Source organism: Onychomys torridus, chromosome 3 (assembly GCF_903995425.1).
Source record: "Onychomys torridus chromosome 3, mOncTor1.1, whole genome shotgun sequence".
In the NCBI taxonomy this organism is placed as follows: domain Eukaryota; kingdom Metazoa; phylum Chordata; class Mammalia; order Rodentia; family Cricetidae; genus Onychomys; species Onychomys torridus.
Window position 1 is genome coordinate 48,056,787 of NC_050445.1, and position 20,095 is coordinate 48,076,881.

General features: G+C 39.6%; 1 protein-coding gene across 2 annotated transcripts in view; it reads left to right on the plus strand.

The window, feature by feature from the left end:
- Tspan12 (tetraspanin 12) overlaps positions 1-20,095 on the plus strand; it is a 64,109-nt gene that overhangs the window by 3,306 nt on the left and 40,708 nt on the right. For both annotated transcript variants that reach the window (XM_036182478.1, XM_036182479.1), the window contains 2 exons: positions 9,925-10,007; positions 11,118-11,253. In XM_036182478.1, the coding sequence (XP_036038371.1) occupies positions 9,925-10,007; positions 11,118-11,253 (219 nt within the window). The remainder of the gene's footprint in view (positions 1-9,924; positions 10,008-11,117; positions 11,254-20,095) is intronic.

The window sequence follows — 20,095 nt, forward strand, 5'->3', positions numbered from 1 at the left end:
CTCTGTCTCCAGCCCTCCTCTCTCCCCTCCAATATCTCCTCTGTAACAATCCAGTATGTTTTCCCCTGTGTTTTAATTTGTTTTCGACAGAAGAACCATATACTTATTGCTATCCACATGTATCTATTCATTTTCATGTATGTTCATGATTTTTCATTTCATTATTTTTATAATTGTCATAGACATGAGATTGCTTATACCAAAATACATATGAGGACAGCAGTCACACAAAGACAAAAGTGTAGCTAACATCAGTAAAATACAAAACTGCAAAGTAGCTCCTATGTGGTTAGTATGTATTTGCTAGGTTAAATTTAGCGCCTTGGTTTTCTAGTTTTTAAAATAGGTAAACCTGTTCCTGTAGTTTTAGGGGTGTGCTGAGCATCCAGAACAGTGGCACACAGTGCTCTCTGTTTAGGAGCTGTGTGCCCAGCACAGTTACCACAATCTTGCTAATCTCCTCCAGGAGACAAACAGGAAGTGGATTGCTACTATTCCTGGTAGTAGGAGTGGTAATTATTATTGTCCTGGTTCGAACTGCTGTTACTGCCACCACTACCACTATGCCTTTGATCTAGTAACCTTGTTTCGACGTTCTATAGCTTAGAAATAAAGTCACCAATGTATCTTATTATTTGTATGAAAGTATCTGTTGCCGCTTCCTTAGGAATACTGGGCTTTTCAATTTTGGACAATCTGAAAATGTAAAGTATTATGTAACTACTACTTTAGCTTCTACCTCTCCCAATGCCTGCAAGAATTACCACCTGTAGTGAAACACATCTTTATAGCTTTTTTTTTTTTAATACAAATATTCTGTAGATCGGTATGTGTTCTTTTATAGTACCAACACCTTTTGTCTTGGCTAAGGTTTCTTTTTCCATATAGAATTAAGATTTAAAAAAACTGTGTGTGTGTGTGTTGGAGGGGGTCTGCCAGTGTCGTGGCCTGTGGGTGGACGTCACAGGAAGATTTTGTGACATCAACACCCTTTTTCTACCTGTATATGGATTCAGTGGAACTCGGGTACTTAGGCTTGCGTGGCAAGCCTTTTCTGACTGCAATGTAGTGAAGTTTATTTATTTTTTATTCAGTTAAAAATATCCACAGGACTAGGCATGGTGGCTCGTGCTTGCCATCATAGCAGTTAGAAAGCTGAGACAGGAGGATTGCTATGAGTTCAAGTTCAGCCTGGTTAGTTAAGAGGTCTAAGCCAGCTCTTGGATAAAAATGAAACTTTGTTTCAAAAATTAAAACAAAACAGCAGATTTTAAAAAAACTTCTGAAATACTTGTTAAACTCTTATGAAATGATTATTCTAACTTTGGAAAAGCTGGCAATAGCCTTCAGAGAGAAAGCAAAATAGTTTCCTTTTTTGACCAGCTCAGGGCAGCTTTCAGCCCCTTTACTGGGCCTGTCCCTGGGTTTGTAACTTCTAATTTTCATCACTGCACCATGCACAGGCTTTCTTTCTCCTTCCTTTTTTATTTTATTTTATTTTATTTTTTAGATAAAGCAGTACTCAAATGAGTCCAATAACTTGCTAGGAAGCATCAGAACAGGAAGTCCAGATCCAGCTTTGTTTATTTAGCCATAAGTAGAAAAGCTATTCTGCTGGGAACCATGCTGAATGTATTTTCAGTGATGTCAAGTATTCTTCCTCAGTGGAGAAGGATTGGCTGTCCACCTGCTCATTCCAAGACCACTAAAGCTGGCCTCTCAGTCCACAAAGTGCATGAAAGTCACCAGCGCATGCTGCTCAACTTCAGGCTCAGCTTCTCTGTGTGCCCTTGTGTACGTGTGTGTGTGTGTGTGTGTGTGTGTGTGTGTGTGTGTGTGTGTGTGTATGTGCTTGCACACTGAAATTAAAATGAGAGCCTTGGACATGCCAGGCAAGTATTCTGCTACTGAGTTACATCCCTAGCTCTCAACATGTTAATGAAGTTTCTCTGTCATATAATTGGTCTGAGCCCCTTAGTTATCTTTGGTATTACAAGTAGGACAAACACATGTGGTATCTACATCCCATTTCCTAAATCAGACTTCAGACTTCACATTCTGACTATAGAGAGGGGTCTCCCCCCCCCCCCCCCGTTTGCACACCTTCCCTTGTTACTCATAGGGCTCCAAAGTAGAACCTTCCATGCTTTTTGTTTGTTTGTTTGTTTGTTTGTTTGTTTGTTTCTTTCTTTCTTTCTTTTTCGAGACAGAGTTTCTCTGTGTAGTTTTGGTGCCTGTCCTCTGTAGACCAGGCTGGCTTCGAACTCCCAGAGATCTGCCTGGCTCTGCCTCCAGGGTCCTGGGATTAAAGGTGTGCGATGCTGCTACCTGGCTCACCGCTTCTCAAATTAAATTGACAAACTCATACCTTTTATGTATTGTATTGACACTCAATTCCCTTTTCCCCAGTGAGGTTTTTTTTTGTTTGTTTGTTTTTTGTTTTTGTTTTTTTTTTTCTGCAAAAGAGAACAATACATCTTAATTGAGAAAACATAGAGAACCTATATAATTTTTGTTTTGCTATCTTCAGAATTGAAAGATCTTTCAGGAAAAGCATAGATCTTGAGTATTAACTTTCCTAAGTATGAGGTGTCGATGTGTTTAAGAGGAAACAATCCACAGGTCCGCAGCCCCCAGTGCTCTGCATTCTCTTCATTCCTGAGGATCTGTCACTCTGACTTGCTATCTGTTGAGTGTCTTCCACGTTATGAAGAAGCTTGACCCTGCTGTGGTTGCACAGGGACAAAGGATAGACTCTGGTGCCTAGTGTTTCCTGGGTATTGTGTAGCTGTGTGGGAGCAGCACACAGGGAGTGATTGATACGGATCTCTGTTGCTGAGAACTCTCTGGAGATGATGCTTTTTGTTGCCTAAGATGCTGAAAGGGTGGAGATTATTTTTATCTGAAGCATCACACACTTCCTGTTCAAAGAACACATTATTTAAAGAAATGAAAGCTTTCTTCTGTTTTAAAAAATGAGTTCTGTAGCTTTCTGATATGGGCATTATTCTTAGGTGATATATGCCTGTTATTATAAAGAGAAAAAAGCATGATTTTTTTTTTTAAAGTTTGTGAAAATGCAAAACACTTTGTATTTCACAAAATGTGTATTTGTTTGTAATTTTCTAAAATAGTGCTAACTTTTCTGTAGTTTAACTCCCATTTCACTTTTCATATGGGTATCATTTATGTTTGCTTACCACTTTAAAAGATACTAAAAGTGGACTTCCCTGATTAAACATGAAAAGAGACCTAGAAAGACTAAAAAGTGCACAGGGGGAGTCTTGTTCATGGTCTAGGGATGGGCTGGGGATAGATGAAGAATCAGCAGGCACGGGAGGAATTCTCCTTGTGTTCTATGGACATCAGCATCTGTAGTGAGATGCTTTTCTACTATATACTCTTTAAAAAGTTACACTCTCCGCAAGTGAGAGTTTATCTCCAAAAAATAGTTATTTTGTCATATTAAAATACTTTCATAATTGATACTCTTAACTTCATACTATGAATGGCATTCAAGGGCTTAAAAAAAAAAGAAACTCTTCATAAGTGGTGGTGAAAAGCCATCTGATTTTTTTGAGCTTTCTTAAAAATAAATTTCCATCATGAAAAAAATTAATCAAGGCAAAACTAGTATTTTAAAAATACATTATGTTTCAGCTGTCACAGGTGTGAGTCCCTTTGTACCTCATGAAATGCTTTTGTAGAGTAGATGGTAGATTCTGGATTACATCTACTTCCACTGGAGAGAGGAACATTGGTTCCTCACCCATCCTATCAACATCACTCAGGGAATAACCCTAAGCTGGCCTGCTGGGACAGTGGAGTTGACTGCAGCTGGCTCAAACTAGTGCCCAATGAAACACTCTACCTTTCTTTCACGACCATATTCATTCCCTGTGAACCAGTGTGATTTTGAGAATGAAGATGATGCCTCCACTAATTATACCAGCACATCAGAGACTTAAAAGTGAGTCTCTCTGGTCCAGGGAGAGATGATGATGTATGAAAACTCTCATTCCAAACTGTTATTCTGGGTGCTATTGATTGCCACCGCTGATTAATGCAGTCTGTGCTTAAATGATGCCCGTTAGTAATTTCTCAGTCTTCTCTGGCCATTATTAACATAGTCTATTCTTTCAAGATGTTGACAAATAGTTTCATCGGTTTGTTCTCTTCTCTTCTGGCACCCACTCCAACAAGGGAAGCTGGGAAGGCATGCAGGGCAGGGGTGGAGGTATCATGGTAACATGTAGCTTCAGCCTCCAAACCAGCAAGAATTTATTTTACTTTTAAGTAAATAACAAGTCAGTTTTTCAAGAAGCAATGCTCTTGAAAATGTAATGCTCAGCATTTACAAGATGGGTAGATGGAGCTCCAAAAGCCTGGGTTCTTTGTTGCGTGCTCTTTGTGGAGACAGGAGAGCTAACATCTAGACCTCACTGACGTTCTATCCTTGCTAACAGATTTAACACACAAAGGAAAGCTCAGGAAGGTAGCTCTAGACAGCTATCATTCTTGAGGAGAATCTGTACCTCTGCCATGTTCTATGACTTCTGTAAACAGTTGAAGAATTTTAAAGTTTTGTGTTTAGCAATGACCTAGTTTGTGCAAACTATAGATATATGCTTCATAACACAACTTAGAAAATGTGGATGCACACACAGTTCTGATTTGTAAAACAACTTGATTTTACACTCCTACCCACATAATTGGATTCAGGAGAAATCAGACCATGCTTTCAACAGAGCACATTTGATATTTCTCATTATTCGTGGAGAGCAAGCATTTTTCTAAGCAGTTCACAAGACAGGATACAGCAAACGACAAGGGCATGTCTGTGAAGTAATACTTGTGTTATTTTCTGCATATTTCCTAGGTTTTTAGACAATACATGACAGTACTGGAGATCATGAGAAACAGGTGAATAATTATGTCCCTGATTTGATCCATATGTATCAAATTCATAAATTAGAATATGAGTACCCCATAAATACACTGAGTATTTTATATGCTTAGTACAAAAAGAAGCAATGTTAAGTCTAAAACAAAATAAAAACTAAATTGGAGAATTCACAGAAAATACTGTGATTGAGTTAGGAGTGTGAGTTGCTCCTGCAAGTCACAATTCTGGATTATGTAATGTCAGGATGACTTAGTAAAAGGATTTCGTCCCATTTGGGTTTAGTTCCTCGGTGTAGACATGCTCCGTTTTTCCCTTATGTTGCTGCTTTCTGAGCCTCAGTGAGTGAAATCACTCTCTGAGGATGAGCTTGTTTTCAGGCCTTTAAGCCATTTATTTTCAAAGGGGTTTGCTTACTGTGGTAGAAGGCTAAGTATTGATATTTATTTTGACTAGTTAGTGTTCCAGACATAGCTACTATGTTTGCTAGACACCTGTCAGGCACATAGAGACACGTGGGAGAATGTAAAGTGTACAGTTTAAAGCATTCCTCTACTAGTTTCTGACCTGCATTGTAAATCATTACATTGTCCTTTGGCCAGCATTTCCCTACACAAAGTTTCTAGCACCTGAAGTTCTGTTCTGTTAAAGCATCTAATTCTGTTAATGATCTCTAATACTCATCATGCTTAGAAGGCAGAAAACATTTCCATGTAATTTAATTCTTTTCCCATTCACTCACCCAACTGGTATTAGGCCCTACTAATGAGAGAGTACTCTTCAGATGGGTAGGTAAAACAGGAAATGAGATGGAGGCTCCCCCAGGACTGTGGAGAGAGCATTCAGAGTGCTGTGTGTACAGAGGGAGGCTAGAGACAGTCTTTCCACTCTGACAGATGTTTGGACTAGTGTTCAAGGAGAAGTGGAGGTTACTTTGCTTCTGAGGACTGGAAGGCCGGGGTGGGGCAGAGGCAACTGCAGAAGCAGACGTGGGACATTGGGAGGTGTGCACGGTGCCCTTTGCAAGGTCTTCCATCATTGTTCAACTACAGGAAGGAGCTGGCAGCAAACAGGATTGAAGAACTAGATTAAGGAGTGAGTAGGAGGGCCTTGTGTGACCTCTGCAAGGCATTTAAACTTTATTCTCTAGGAGAGAGATGAGGGAAGAGGCAGTAGGAGTTGGGGAATAGTGTGGGGACAGTTATAGGCTGAAGCATGCTTGATCCTGCATTGTGGAATAGGAGTCAATGAGCTGGAGATATATCTTATGAAGATGATGGCTACATCCTGTCAAGAGAGGATGGGGGCTTGAACTAGCCTGAAACAGCAGGAAATGGAGAGTGATTTGCCAGACACCTCTCAGGAACCATGTGAAGGATTCAAAACTAATTAAATGTCCAGCGAGGGAGGAAGGAGAGGTTCAGGCTGTCTGCCAAGTTGCCAGTTGATGTGATTCAAGGGTTCATTACTCCATTCTCTAGGCTTGTAAACAGCATGGGGCGGGGACAAAAGAGCTAGCAAAGCTGAGATCAGCCTTAGACATGCTAAGATTGAGAATGGCCATCCAGTGGCTCTCTGTGCTTTCCACTTGGTAGACTGCACATATCCCGTAATTCCATTTCTGAACTGATTTGGGAATAGTCTAGACTCTTACATTGAGAAAGATTAAGAGAAACTTATAGGCCAAAAGTGATATATGATAATAATAGGTAATATATTTAGGCCCATTTCATCAAAAGAACTTTCTATAAAGCAGATTTTTTTAATGATACTGTAAAAGAGAAAAAAATTAATACTAAGGAAAGATTAAATGTCATACCAAAAGTTATCAGCTAAAAAGGTACGGAACTGGGGTTCCTACTTGGAGTTCAGAGTTCAATGGCTTCCCATTGTCATCATGGTCAAGGACACACACCTTTCAGGTGGCTTTGAAGGCTATTACTTGACTGCTGCCTGCTTGTGCATTCCCACTCGGAGCAATTTCCCTTTCCTGAACATGTCAAGCAGCCTTCCACTCTGGAACCTACGTTCTTCTCTTTGACTGGAAAGTTCTTTTTATCCTTTTCCTTCCTAATTAACTTGACATTGCTCTTCAGATCTCAGCTACCTTAAAGAAACCCCTTTGACCCTGTGGATTAGGAGTTGTTAAAGCATCGTGTAGTGTTTTTTTTTTTTTTTTTTCTCCTGCACTTAGTAAAGTTTGTGGTTGTCCATTCACACCTCCAATGAGTTGGTAGTGTGTGTCCTCCTCCCTTAGTTAACTGCATCATGGAGACAGTATCGGTTTCTTCTCATTAGTGTGTCTCTAGCACATAGCACAGTACTTGGCCAAGATCAATGTATGTTCTTTGAATGGAATAATGACTTCAAAGCCAAAGCTTTATTCATCCTGCCCTTTAATAAATGTCTTGAAACACACAGTTCAGAAGAAATGAGTTCCTTTTTTCTATTTCTTTCTTTCTCTCCTTTTTTTTTTTTATAAGTGGAAGAACTGTGTCTAGTCACAACCACTGTTTATCACTTTTACACAGTGAAGACTCAGGATTGTAATGTTGAAAATGGACTAAGAAACACAAGGGTGAGTTGGACGGGGTGGGTGATATGATTAAAACACATTATACTCATGTAGGAAATTCTCAAAATGATTAAAAAGAAAAAAAGAAAGCCATTCAAGGATGGAGGTATAAAGATCATTTCTTACTTTGGAGAGCAATAAAAGAGTTCTTTATAGCTGCAAAATAATTTAAAACAATGAAATATCCTAACCCTGTGACATTTACAAGCTAAAGACCCACATATCGCCAAGTAGATGTGAGATGAAAGGTGTGTAATACAGTTTTGTAAACAAGTGATGGGATAGTGAATTCATCCTCTGACTTCCCAGCAGAGCCATTCTTCATGGCTGGGAGGACGTGAGCTCCTTGGAAGCTTTATCTAGAGAGCCTGTCTCAAGGTCAGTGTGTACATCGGCTCAGAGTCATTATCATCTTAGCTGACTATCTTCTCAGCATTAACTCTGAAATGACAGATGTTCATCAAAATGCCAAACATGTTAAAACTCCAGTTAAATCAAATTTCTTGAATGGTATACTATGTGTAAGAAAACAAAGACACATTTTGAAAATATTTCAGATCAAAATAGGGAAATCTTCAGAACTCAGGAGTACCAACATGTTTTAGGTAGTTTTTTTTTCTTGCATTTTTGAGTTATGACAGTTTTAAAACACATTTCAACTTGAAATGGCTATAATTAACCCCTATTTCCTCATTGCTGAGTGTCAGTAGATGCCAATACACTCTGCTCAACTTTCAGCTAACCTTACCTGCAGGACATGGTTCTTTATTACTGCCTCTCAGTCATAGTTAAATTTCATCCACAATTTACAATAGATCTCTAGAAAGTAAGGCACCTTTAAAAATAAAGCAAATTTGTACTCAGACCTAAAAGAATAGTCAAGTTCTTAGTTTTGTTTTGTTTGTTTGTTTGGTTTTTGGTTTTTCAAGACAGAGTTTCTCTGTGTAGCTTTGCGCCTTTCCTGGAACTCACTTGGTAGCCTAGGCTAGCCTCGAACTCACAGAGATCCACCTGACACCGCGTACACCACCACCCAGCTAAGTTCTTAGTATTTTTAAACATCTAATCAATGTTAAAATTTCTCCAGTTGTCTGTAAATTTCTTTGCAATTGATTTGTTGGAATCAGAGTTCAAAGCAGACCAACATACTGCATTGGGCAATCTCTTGAACTTCTTTTAATCTTTAACAGCTTTTCTTTTTTCTTTCTTTTTTTTTTTTTAAATTTATATTTCAATGTCTACTTTTTAAACTGAAGAAGAAACAATCTTGTTTGTCTTGTGAAATGATTTCATGTTCTTGACTTTATTTACTGTATCTTAGAGGTGGCAGTTAGATCTATACCTTGTAGTTTGTACCCATATACTGCTACAATTGATGCTTAATTGGGTTCAACATTGACATCTTGGTAAAAATTATATATGTATGGGTACTGCTGGTTGCTCAGATCACGAGACCTACAGTGTCTGACTGTCTCTCTTACTGAACTAGCTGAGTCAGTTGGGTTTGGGCCTGGTACCTGCAGGCTGATCTCCTCATTCTCCACGCCTCTCTCAGCCTTTCATTGCTGCAGTGGCCCTCGGCCCTGCAAATGAATCGGAATGACTGCGACACAGTCACACCAATGACACTTTGTTCCTGCTCCAGGGGCTGGTCTACTGTGGGCTCAGGAAATGTTTGAGTCCTAGGTGACTCTAATGTACAGATGAGATTGAGAATGTCTGATCTGCTCGTTTTGAAGAATTTCCTGTACAGCTTCAATATTTCAGGAGAAGTTGTTAAATGGTGTCACTGTGTATAGTGGCTGCATGCATGACTAGCAATTCCACTACTAAAAATCTCACCCAGTCTTTGGTTCTGCCTTTACTTCGTATAAGAAAAATAGAATAAAATAAATAAGAGGGTCATGTCATTTTTCTGAATAGTGATTTGAGTGTCTATCATGCTATAGTGATCATTACTGATTTTGGAACACAGCAATCTTTCAAACCATTGCACTTATTGTTATTACTATCATTCTAATGTGACTTTCTTTGGGTTTCAGTCAATAGAAGCCCCCCTTTTTGTGGCCCCTGTGACCCTTTTGACAATATTTAATTGTTCAGTAACCATATTTAACTGCATCATTGTTTAAGAATGAGAGTTTTAGGTTCATCTTATACATTTAGAAGTGGAATTGTTCGTAGGAAGTTTCTTCACTGAACTTGAAGCCACCCACTTAAGAGTTCACTTGTCTGTATCTTGTTTGCAGATATCTTATTTAATGTATGTATGATTACTAAGTGGACTAGTCAGATATTTATGGTATCATTAAGATTCAATAGAAAGCCAATAGGTAATTAGGAAAAACATGAAAATTATATAACAAACCCTTCATTTAAGGTTGTTAATCTTCAAGTGAGTGCTGCATAAATCTCTGGTAACAAGTTTGTTATTTCTTCTCCTTAGTTAATGTCCATCAGTGTCTTGGCTGTTTCTGCTTGGATGAGGGACTACCTGAATAATGTTTTGACTTTAACTGCAGAAACAAGGTAGGTCTATTATTGCCTGTTGAATTCTTTCACTTGATCTCCTCAGATCCCAGTTTTTAAACATCTTTGCTCTGTCCTGTTCATTGAACAGTTCTCCTACACCATCTTGTAGAACACCTTTTCCTGCACCAGCAACTTATTTGCTGTAATCTACATTTTTTTTTTCACTTTCTCACTAAAAAATGCCACTAGTCCTGTGGGACATCAGGTAACAATACATTTACATGGACAATTCTGTGATTAGTAATGTACAAGTTGCCTGGTTCGTCCTTGTCTCTGAGTGGAGACTATAATATATACTACTCTGAGTCATGGTAAGGATTAAGTGAGAAGAAACCTTTTTGAAAAGTCCTTAAAATAACAGAGCTTATAAGCACTGAGTAATGGCTAAGTTTCACTATGGTCACTATCACAGACTCTGGTTAATGACTACATATGTCCTAGCAAACTATACCTCAGTTTTCCTAGGCATTTCTGTTTTCCTCACATTAGAAAATGATTAGTTGCTGGGTGGTGATGGCACATGCCTTTAATCTCAGCACTCGGGAGGCAGAGTTAGGCAGATCTCTATGAATTTGAGGCCAGCCTGGGCTACCAAGTGAGTTCCAGGAAAAAGGCGCAAAGCTACACAGAGAAACCCTGTCTCGAAAAACAAAACAAGAAAAAAACAAAAAAACAAAAAAACAAAAAGCAACCAAACCAAACAAAAACAAAAACAAAAACAAAAACAAAAACAAAACAAAACAAAACAAAACAAAACAAAACAAAAAAGATTAGTTACCAGGGAGAATAAAAGTGCTATAGAGATTCCAAGATCAAAGAGGAGGGCGATACTCCTGGTTGGGACCTCATATGATTTCCTTAGGCTAGTGCATTGGAGCCTATATTTAAACTGTGTTGAGGGTAGAAACACTAATGCCTACATAAAAACACCATGAAACTAGAGCAAAGGTAAACGAAGCAATAAAAGTCACCAGCTTTTGAAGGATGCTAATTTGCGGAACCATAGCTTACGGTGGGGTGGCATTTGTTCAGTGTCTGGGTCTGGGGAGCATTTTGATGTTTTTGATAATGTTATATTTATCTTGTGATACGATCTTCCTCTTTTAGGGTAGAAGAGGCGGTCATCTTGACTTACTTTCCCGTGGTTCACCCAGTCATGATTGCTGTTTGCTGTTTCCTTATCATCGTGGGGATGTTGGGATATTGTGGAACAGTGAAGAGAAATCTGTTGCTTCTTGCATGGGTACAGTGTTTATACCTCCTCTTTATTATACTTAAAGCATCACATGATAACGCATTGTTATGAGCCTATCACTGTATTATCAACTCTAAGAGGTCGTCAATATTCAGCATCCTGTCAGAAGGGACCTTTCTTTCCAAAGAAATGACTTTGGTACAGATATTTGCTATATTTGCATGATGAGGCAGGGAGACAACATATGCTATTTAATTATTTCACTCTGGCTCTGTTTTGACATTTTCTTTTGGATTTTTTTTTTTTTTTAAGTGGTACAGACCTTCTTGCTTTCAGGGCTAGAGTTGAGACGTCATAATGGAAGTTTTCTCTTTTTAACAACCCACCTGGCTACCCTATTTAGAAATTCAGGTAGTGAGATGAGATGGATGGTATATTGTAATCCCCATACTGCCTTATATGGTCTGGTGGATACAAGAGTGTCTCCGTTTCTTTAGTCTAAATGTTTTGCTTTTTTTTTTTTTAATGCTGAAAGAGTTGTACTTGTACTAAAGTAATTCTTAAATTGATTTTACTCCTTCAGCTTCTATAATTAATCTTATAAATAAAGACTGCTAAACTTTAAAAATTAAAAATGAGAGTCAATTAAAAGAGTTTACCTGTGCATTTCTAAAAGACTACTGAAAGTGGCATTGCTATGCCACCAGGCAATGAGCCTGGTAACATCCAAATTGTGGCCAGGAGAGACTCCAGAAAGATTAATTCATCAGCTGTGTCCCCCTTTTTTTTTTGTAGTAGGTTTCAAAATGAGTAGTTTGCTGGTGAACTGGAGCTTTGGGCAGAATGAAAGACCTACTTTTTAGCACTGAGAGTGTTTCCTTAGGGCAAATACTCTCAGCATGGCTGACTTCAAGTTACCATGATGACATCACTGAATGCTGGGCTGGGGAGGATCAGAGCACAGATGGGCTTACTGTAGCCAGCTTGCTCAAATCTATGCTTGCCAGGCTCCCATTCATGCCAATTCAAACAGAATCTTACTGTGAAGCTGAATTAAACTTTAAATGTCACAGGAACAACCTTGGATAAATTCTCTGTATTTTCCTTGGAGAGTAACTCCCAGGTTGGAGAATAGGGGAAAAAAGCTGTGGAAAATGTGCCCAGCACCCTACTTCACATGGGGGCACATAAAGAAAAGGAGAATGGTAGAAGGGTTTCTGAGCTTATGTTGTTCTTCTGATGTCTTTAAAATGCTTGGGCAAGTTTAAGAATTCATGTGAATGACTTTATATGTATTCTATAATCTGAATACTGCATAAATGTATTTCAACAGTAAGAAAATCTCAGCAGCCTTCTTAACAACCACAATGTTACACTGGTCTCTCAAGACCAGTTTATTTTATATCCAGTTTCAGCATGATTGACATTTTCTGCTTCCTTCCAACCTTTACTCTGGATAGTCCTTGAAAAGTATGATGGGGTGAGGTGGGGTCAGGTATATTATGGAACCACAAAAACATTTGAGAACACAATTTAAAAACCATTTATGTATTCTATTAGGCTGTTTCAATGCTAGCAAAAAGAAGGCAGTAGAGTAATTTGGTTTGCTACTTGACATATGACCCAGATTTGTGAATGAGTGTCTAGTTTGTGATGGTGGAAAAGGCCTTATAATACGCAGTGGCACGGAGGACGGAGGTCCTGTTGGCATTAACTCACTCATTCATTCATCCTTTAAACACTTATTGAGCATTCTCTGATAAGACCTCTAACAGGGTTTGCAGTGGGTACTCTGAGGCCACAGACAAATAGCTCCAAGCACAGTCTTAAGGGTCAGTGCCAGTCTAGGGTTGTAGTGATGTTGAGCACATCTACCATATTGCCCTGTTCTGTCTCTTCTCCCTTCTTGGTTTCTGTGTATACTTTTTTCATGAGGCATCTTCAGGCTATTGCTGCTCTCTTGGTCCAAAGGTGCCTCCTGCATCTTGGTCCCTCCTTCCATCGACTTTGACGGTCTGCTCTCCATTCTCCCTACAGCTTCACTCCCCACAGCAAACTCCTAGACCTTGCTCTGTCTAGCTCCAAGCACAGCTTCTCCATGGCTAAAAATAAACTGCACTCTCAGCTCCCAGTGGTCCATCACTCATAACTAATATGTATCTGCTGTTTCTCAAGCTGTTTCTCCCCCAGCTTCTTCCCCACGCTCCCCTGCCATAGCCAGTCCCGACGGGTTCTGCTTCTACAACTTCAGGAGCTCAGCCCATTTTTTTGTTCTTATTTGGTTTGCTCTTGGACAAGTTCTCGGGATACAGTTTTCTGCCTCCGCTATTGCCTTCTCTCACCCAGTGTAGTTCGGTAAAGCCAATACGACCATGATTATATTACTCCTCGTATGCTCTAAGACTTTGATAGTCTCCCCATTGGGTAGTGAAGACTTTACAGGCATGTGGAACTTGAATCAAACCCTTCTACAGCTAAGCCTTCATCTGCCAGTTTTAACCCTCTCACCCTCTTCATTGTTCTCTAGTTAAGGTGTATTTGCTGATCTGTGTGCAGTTCTTCTTCCCCCTCCCCCCTGCTTTTATCCCTGCTGTCTCTTTAAGAATCCTTTTCTTAATACTTCTGTCTAGCTGTTACCTTTCCATCATGACTTATCTGAAATGTCATCTCCTGAAAGAATAATGACAATGATGAGAAAAAGTAAGAGGTAATATTTCCAAGATGCTTCTCATGCCAGACACCGTGGAGTTTTACCCAATTATTGTTATATGAAGATTCTGACACGAATTAATCAACTTTATTCTCCCCACAACTCTAGTGAGATAGGCACTATTATTGTCAGATAATTTAGATGGGGAATCTAGATCGCAGAGATGTTAAGTGACTTCTCTGAGTCTGCATAGTTCTTACATAGAGAATCTGCCACTCAGACCACAACAACCCACTTTGGATAACTTACATTTTGCTATTTTACTGTATAAACACTGACCTTTCCTAAGTTGTTTGTAATGTGTGTTGCAGCATATAAATATTTTAGACGTGGTTGTTAACTTCAGACATGACAGCAATAGTCTCTGTCTTCTCAACTAAATGTTAAATGTAGCTCAGAGAGCTTAATAACCAGCTCAAGGTCACTGAAGGCTGAAGACTTGTGGCTGTGGTTCAGACCTTGCTGCTTCTCATTGCCAAGGCCAATTCTCACTGGGCCCTTTCTCCAAATTGGAATTCCAGTGAGTTGCCCTTGTCATAAATTTCTTATTATGTAAAATCAGTCAAAACTACCATACTTTGAGCAACCGTTCACCTTTCCCATTGTTTGAGTAAATGTTTATTAAATACAGTCATGGTCATGAAATTAACATGGTCAAAGAGAGGATGACCAGCGCTTTAGACTGAAGATAGTCCCTGGGATACAGTGTGAGTAGATGGATGAGCCTGGCTGTTGGGAAGATTTAGATTACAGAAAGCAAGGCTTGGCTAGGGGGGTGGGGGTCAAGTCAGTGCAGAATGTGACACTGGTAGGTCTTGGGTAAATATTTGTGATGCAATCATCATGGCTTCCTTCTCAGTGTCTCTTTGCCTTTTATCCTGATTGGGAAAACTAACTGGAGGTTTATTCCTTTTATTTTAGATATAAATATTTAAGTGTGTGCAACGCATTTCTCCAATGTGTCTGTTTCCCTGTATTAGGACTTATTTCAGTTTTAAGACTTATAAGCCAGATTAGTGTGAAGAAGCTATTTTCGCTTTGTTTTATTTTTTCAAAACAATTGCTATTTCTGAGAGTTGATGGGTATCTTAAACAGTTAAGAAAACAGGACTTTCAGTGAGACTGGGATGCCATTCGAGTAAAGGAAAAGAGTCATCATCCAACAGTCTGGTTGAAAATAGTTATAGGGTCTCCTTCCAAACAAATCCTTACAACTAAGCTGCTCTTGCCATGCTCCACCCCCAAGAAAGACACTGAATCAAACTATCTAAGCAAACAGGCCACCTATCAAAAACTTCTGATGGATGATCATTAGTGTAACCCTTGTACTGAATTATTGGTGTATAGATGCAAGGGGTTAAACACCCTGATTTAAGGGCCCAAATAAGACACAAATTATATAATTAAATTTAAGATAAATAATGGATAATACTTTTATGTGAGTATGTCATGTGTAAAGTTCAGAATATACATGTACCAAAAATATTATTTATTGTTTATGTGAGATTTATGTGAGCATTCTGTATTTTTTAAAAATCTGGACACCTTACTATGATTAGAAATATTTCCTTTGCCAGGCGGTGGTGGCACATGCCTTTCTTTATTCCCAGCACTCCGGAGGCAGAGGCAGACAGATCTTTGTGAGTTCGAGGCCAGCCTGGTCTACTGAGCAAGCTCCAGGAAAGGCACAACGCTACACAGAGAAACCCTCTCTTGGGGTGGGGGGAAGAAAAAAGAAATATTTCCTCCATCATCTTTTTATGTCTGGTGCAGGGCCTTGTATATACAATACATGTTAGAGCCCAGCCTTAGATTTGATCTTAATAACTATGAAACTATCATAGAATAAGAACATAATTTTATATTTCTCTTTTAAAATACGATTTATTTTCATGTGTATGAGTGTTTGACTTCATGTATGTGCCTGGTACCTGCAGAGGTCTGAAGAGAGCATTGGATTCCCTGGAACTGGAGTTACAATCAGTGTGAGCCTCCATGTGGGTGCTTGGAACCAAACCCAGTAGAGTAGCAAGTGCTCTTAACCATGGAGCTATTTCTCCAACCCTAGAAACATATATCCCTATGAATAGATTAGGAGTAATTAAATTCTAATTACAACAAGAACATTTTCATTTTCTCATAGGTCAGAAATAATTGGGAAAAGAAACTTGGACATGTAGTGACTTTCAAAGTAATTTCAGTAGCACAAATTCCCACAATCTTTCAAAGAGAAATTGAAGTTAAATGGAAATTGGTTTTAAGCTTTAGATAGGTACTCCCCAAGGCTTTAGTAGGAGACTAAATGAAATTCATTTGTTATTGCTGTTCTGCTCTGCCATTAAGGCAGGCATTAGCGAAGCTGTGCCAGCTCAGAGGGAATGTAAACAGACTAATAGACAGACACTCTTAGAGAGTTCGCAGCAGCCAACTGCGACCATTAGGTCATCATTTGCCAGAATGGAAAGCTGATGTTTCTGCTCCCCTGTCAGCACATGACAGGTAGCCAGTGGCTGGTCAGAAGGAAGCTGGTAGACATGTGGAGGACCTGTGGATTCCTTTAAGGAAGGTTATTCTTCAACTTTATCATTCCGGACAACAAATAAGATGATTGTGTTTGTGGATGCATTCCAAATGCTTCCTCAAAATATGCAGTGATTGAACTGGCTCTGAACGGTTCCCTTCATGGAAATCAAAGAAATCTTCAATGACCTCGGGGAAGTTTCCTTTCCTCAATGGCATTGTTTAAAACCATAACATAAAACCAATAGATCCTTACATAATAATAAATTTTCTACAAACCCTTGGTTTAAAATTGTCTCTTAGGTAGCTGGACATTTTATAGTGATAAAGTTATTCATTAGTTATCAAGTTAAAGTGGATCTGTTAGGTAGAATGTTCCTTATCTGGTTTGAAGGCTTGAGTTGCAAATCTAACAACTTCAGGCTCCACTTCTAAATTGAGGCCCACTGTGCTATTCTCCACATGCTCCCCATCCATCAAGTTTTTCGGCCTTCTCAAAAAGTGTCATGACGATTAGCCTTTGGGCAGGCTAGTGACAGAAGAGGAGTAGCGTGCCTGAAGACACTCAGCTGGTACAAATCTGTGTGCAAAGCCCATGCACGTTTCACTGCAAAACACTGTCACAATACATCTGATCGGCTATCGGGGCCATGCTTTTTTAATGCTTAGTTATGCTGTATTTATTACTTCTACCCACCTTATTTTTAAAAATATAATCTTTATATTTTACTAAGACTTTTTTTTTAACCACAGTTACTCTCTGTAACCCTGTCACAGGATCAAACAGGATTAGATCTCCTCCTCTTGTCTCCTCCTCCCCACTGTGCTTTCCCACGTTTATCACATGCACTGGGCTTGCAGCCTGTGCTAGACTCCTTAGAGACCATAAGGAGCAGAATAGACAGATAGAATTGAGCAAAATACACACATTCAATTTATAAGTAAATTACTGTGGGAACCCAGAATCAGTGGAGACCCTTAAAATGTTCAAAGGAGGGTGATTCTGCTCGGTATTGAAGATGCATTAGGACTTTTCTGGTGGAGAAGAGGAGTGGGGTTTGGAGTCATGTGAACAGCATTGCTGATAAAGGGTCATGGCGGTCCAGGGCAGGTTAAGGCGTTTGGTATGGCTGTGGAGCATAGAGAGGGTGAGATGAAGTAAGTCGCGTTGTGAAGTCTTCGTAGGAGTGCCTTTAGATTCTAGAGAGCCACCGGCTAGAAAGAGAGCCAGTGAGGATTTCCAGGATAGCATGAAATGACTCTCATTTTTAGTAGAAGGCAGTAAGAAACCTCATTAGTAGTTGATGTGTGTACAAGAGCCTACGGCCTTGTTCTTTGACTGCTTCTGTCCCTTAAGCAGTGCTAGTGTGTCTGTCTACAAATTGCGCCCTAAGGAAGCTAAAGGGAAGTTTAAAAGTAAATGTAGTATCAGCGCCTGGGACTCACAGCCTTGGTGTTGGGCTTTTGGGCGAAGGAGCGCGCACTGGCCCTTTTGCTTACTTCAGGGATTGAAGAGTGACCCGCTCTAGTTTTGGTATTCTGACCTGTGCATTATTTACCTGTGTTCTGTCATGATAAGGCACCTTGTTACAGACCGCTCCCTAATACATTTGGGATACTTTTTAGTTAGAGGTAAGCCTGCATCCACTAAAGTAGTGACTGTTCTTAGGGTATGCAAAGTTTAAAGCTAGGTGTCTGCGAGGGGGCACCTCATCACCCCGCCTTAACTTCGGTTCACCGCTCCTGCTCATGTGCCTATGCCGAGGGAAGTAGCAACTGTGAAATGCTCCTGATCTTGCCTCTGGTTCTGTCTTGCCCCTTTTCCGAATTTCCTTGGCAAATATCAAGTGGTAGCTATTCTTTTAAAATCATGCAGTTCTTTAAATGAGAGAAACTGCTCCCATTGCGGAGTCTGAGAACAAGAGGGTAAATACTGAAGCTAAACCATGAGAAAATGAAGTCCTGTAACTACGCCAACGAAGAAACTAACTTTCATATCAACTGCTCAGATCAACTGTGTAATGGCCAGTGAGATCAACTACTAAGCAATATTATGAATGCAAAATCACTTAGAAATTTAGTTTTTAAAGATTGGAGTCCATATGCCTTTATTCCTTGTCAGATAAAAAGTGCTAACAGGTCCTGGTTATGTGTTTGTAGGTTAAGATGACAAAAGTAATTCTTTGAATTTTATTTAAATGTAGAACGACTATAGTGGCACCCCTCTATTAAGCAATACACAGAATTACTCCAAAATAAATGGCTATTATTTTATTTTCCTTAGATTGTCATTACTTCTGTTTTATTATTCTAGAGCTTGGAAACTATGAATTTGCTCAAATGATTGCACCTGTGAAGCTGTTGTAGAAGCAGTGTGTTCAACTAGGAATTTTTATTGGTTGATGCTTGCTCATTTAAGAATTATTTCTAATTACGTAAAAATACGAATGCTTTCAGGGTATCTCCCAGGCAACACCCTCTTTAGATATTTTGCAATTTCAAGTTCTGTTTAGGCTTTGCACCACTGAGTTTAAAACAGGGACTGAAAGCTTAACAGAACAATTAGAGGTTTGCCTTTTAGAATTAAACTATTTTAATCCCATAAACTTCTTTTGTGTGATTAAAAGTACCTTGGAAGAACTCAGAAACAATTGTCTTGTTCCATGGAGGGTGTTTAGTAAAGGTACACAAGGTTACATCTGAGCTCAGACCTGAGGACTGAGGATAAAGGCAGGCACTGGTAGGGAATAGCGGGCAGGGCAGAGCAGTGGCTACCAGGGCCCTTATAAGAGCAGGGAACATTCAAGGAACTAAAACGTTAATGAGCAGAACAAGTCATTAAAAGCTGGTGGTGAGTTGGGCGGTGGTGGCGCACACCTGTAATCCCAGGACTCGGGAGACAGATCCAGGCGGATCTCTGTGAGTTCGAGGCCAGCCTAGTGTACAAAGCGAGATCCAGGACAGGCACTAAAATACCACAGAGAAACCCTATCTCAAAAAAAAAAAAAAAAAAAAAAAAAAAAAAAAAAAAAAAAAAGGAAAGAAAAGAAGCTCGTGGTGGCGAGGAGCTGGGCACACACATGTGTGCCTGGTACAGTTGAGCTGGGCTGTGTGAGTGAGCTGGGGTAGGGTTAGGGACTGACAGTCCTGACATCACAGGAATGATTGGCAGTCTGAAGCTTTTAAGCAGAAGAATGATGCCATCTAGCTCATCTTTGGGGTATATCCCTGGTAGCAGTGTGTGCTCTTAGCTACTTTGGGGCCTTTTGCTCAGCAGTCTGGAGGAAAATGACTACCTGACTATGCCACTCTGGACTAACGGGGGCTTCTGTTTGTAGATCCCGTTTTAATGACAAGAGCAAACAGAATAGATTCTTTAATACTCTCAAGATGCCTTTAGCTCTAAAAGTATCCATTGTAAATAAAACTGTGACAGTCTGAGTGTCTTTAGTGCAGATTTGCTAGCAAAAATATAGCCATCTAGCTAAATTGACACCAAGAAACTGCATGCTGGTCTAAGACGTTTGTGGAGACAAGTGAGCACCCAGAGACCTTGTTGGAGGGTACAACAGTACAGAACTTATTGGTATGCTCTTGGATTTTTCTAGCCTCAGAGAAAACAGTTTCATAGACAGTAGGGCATGATGGTATATATGTATA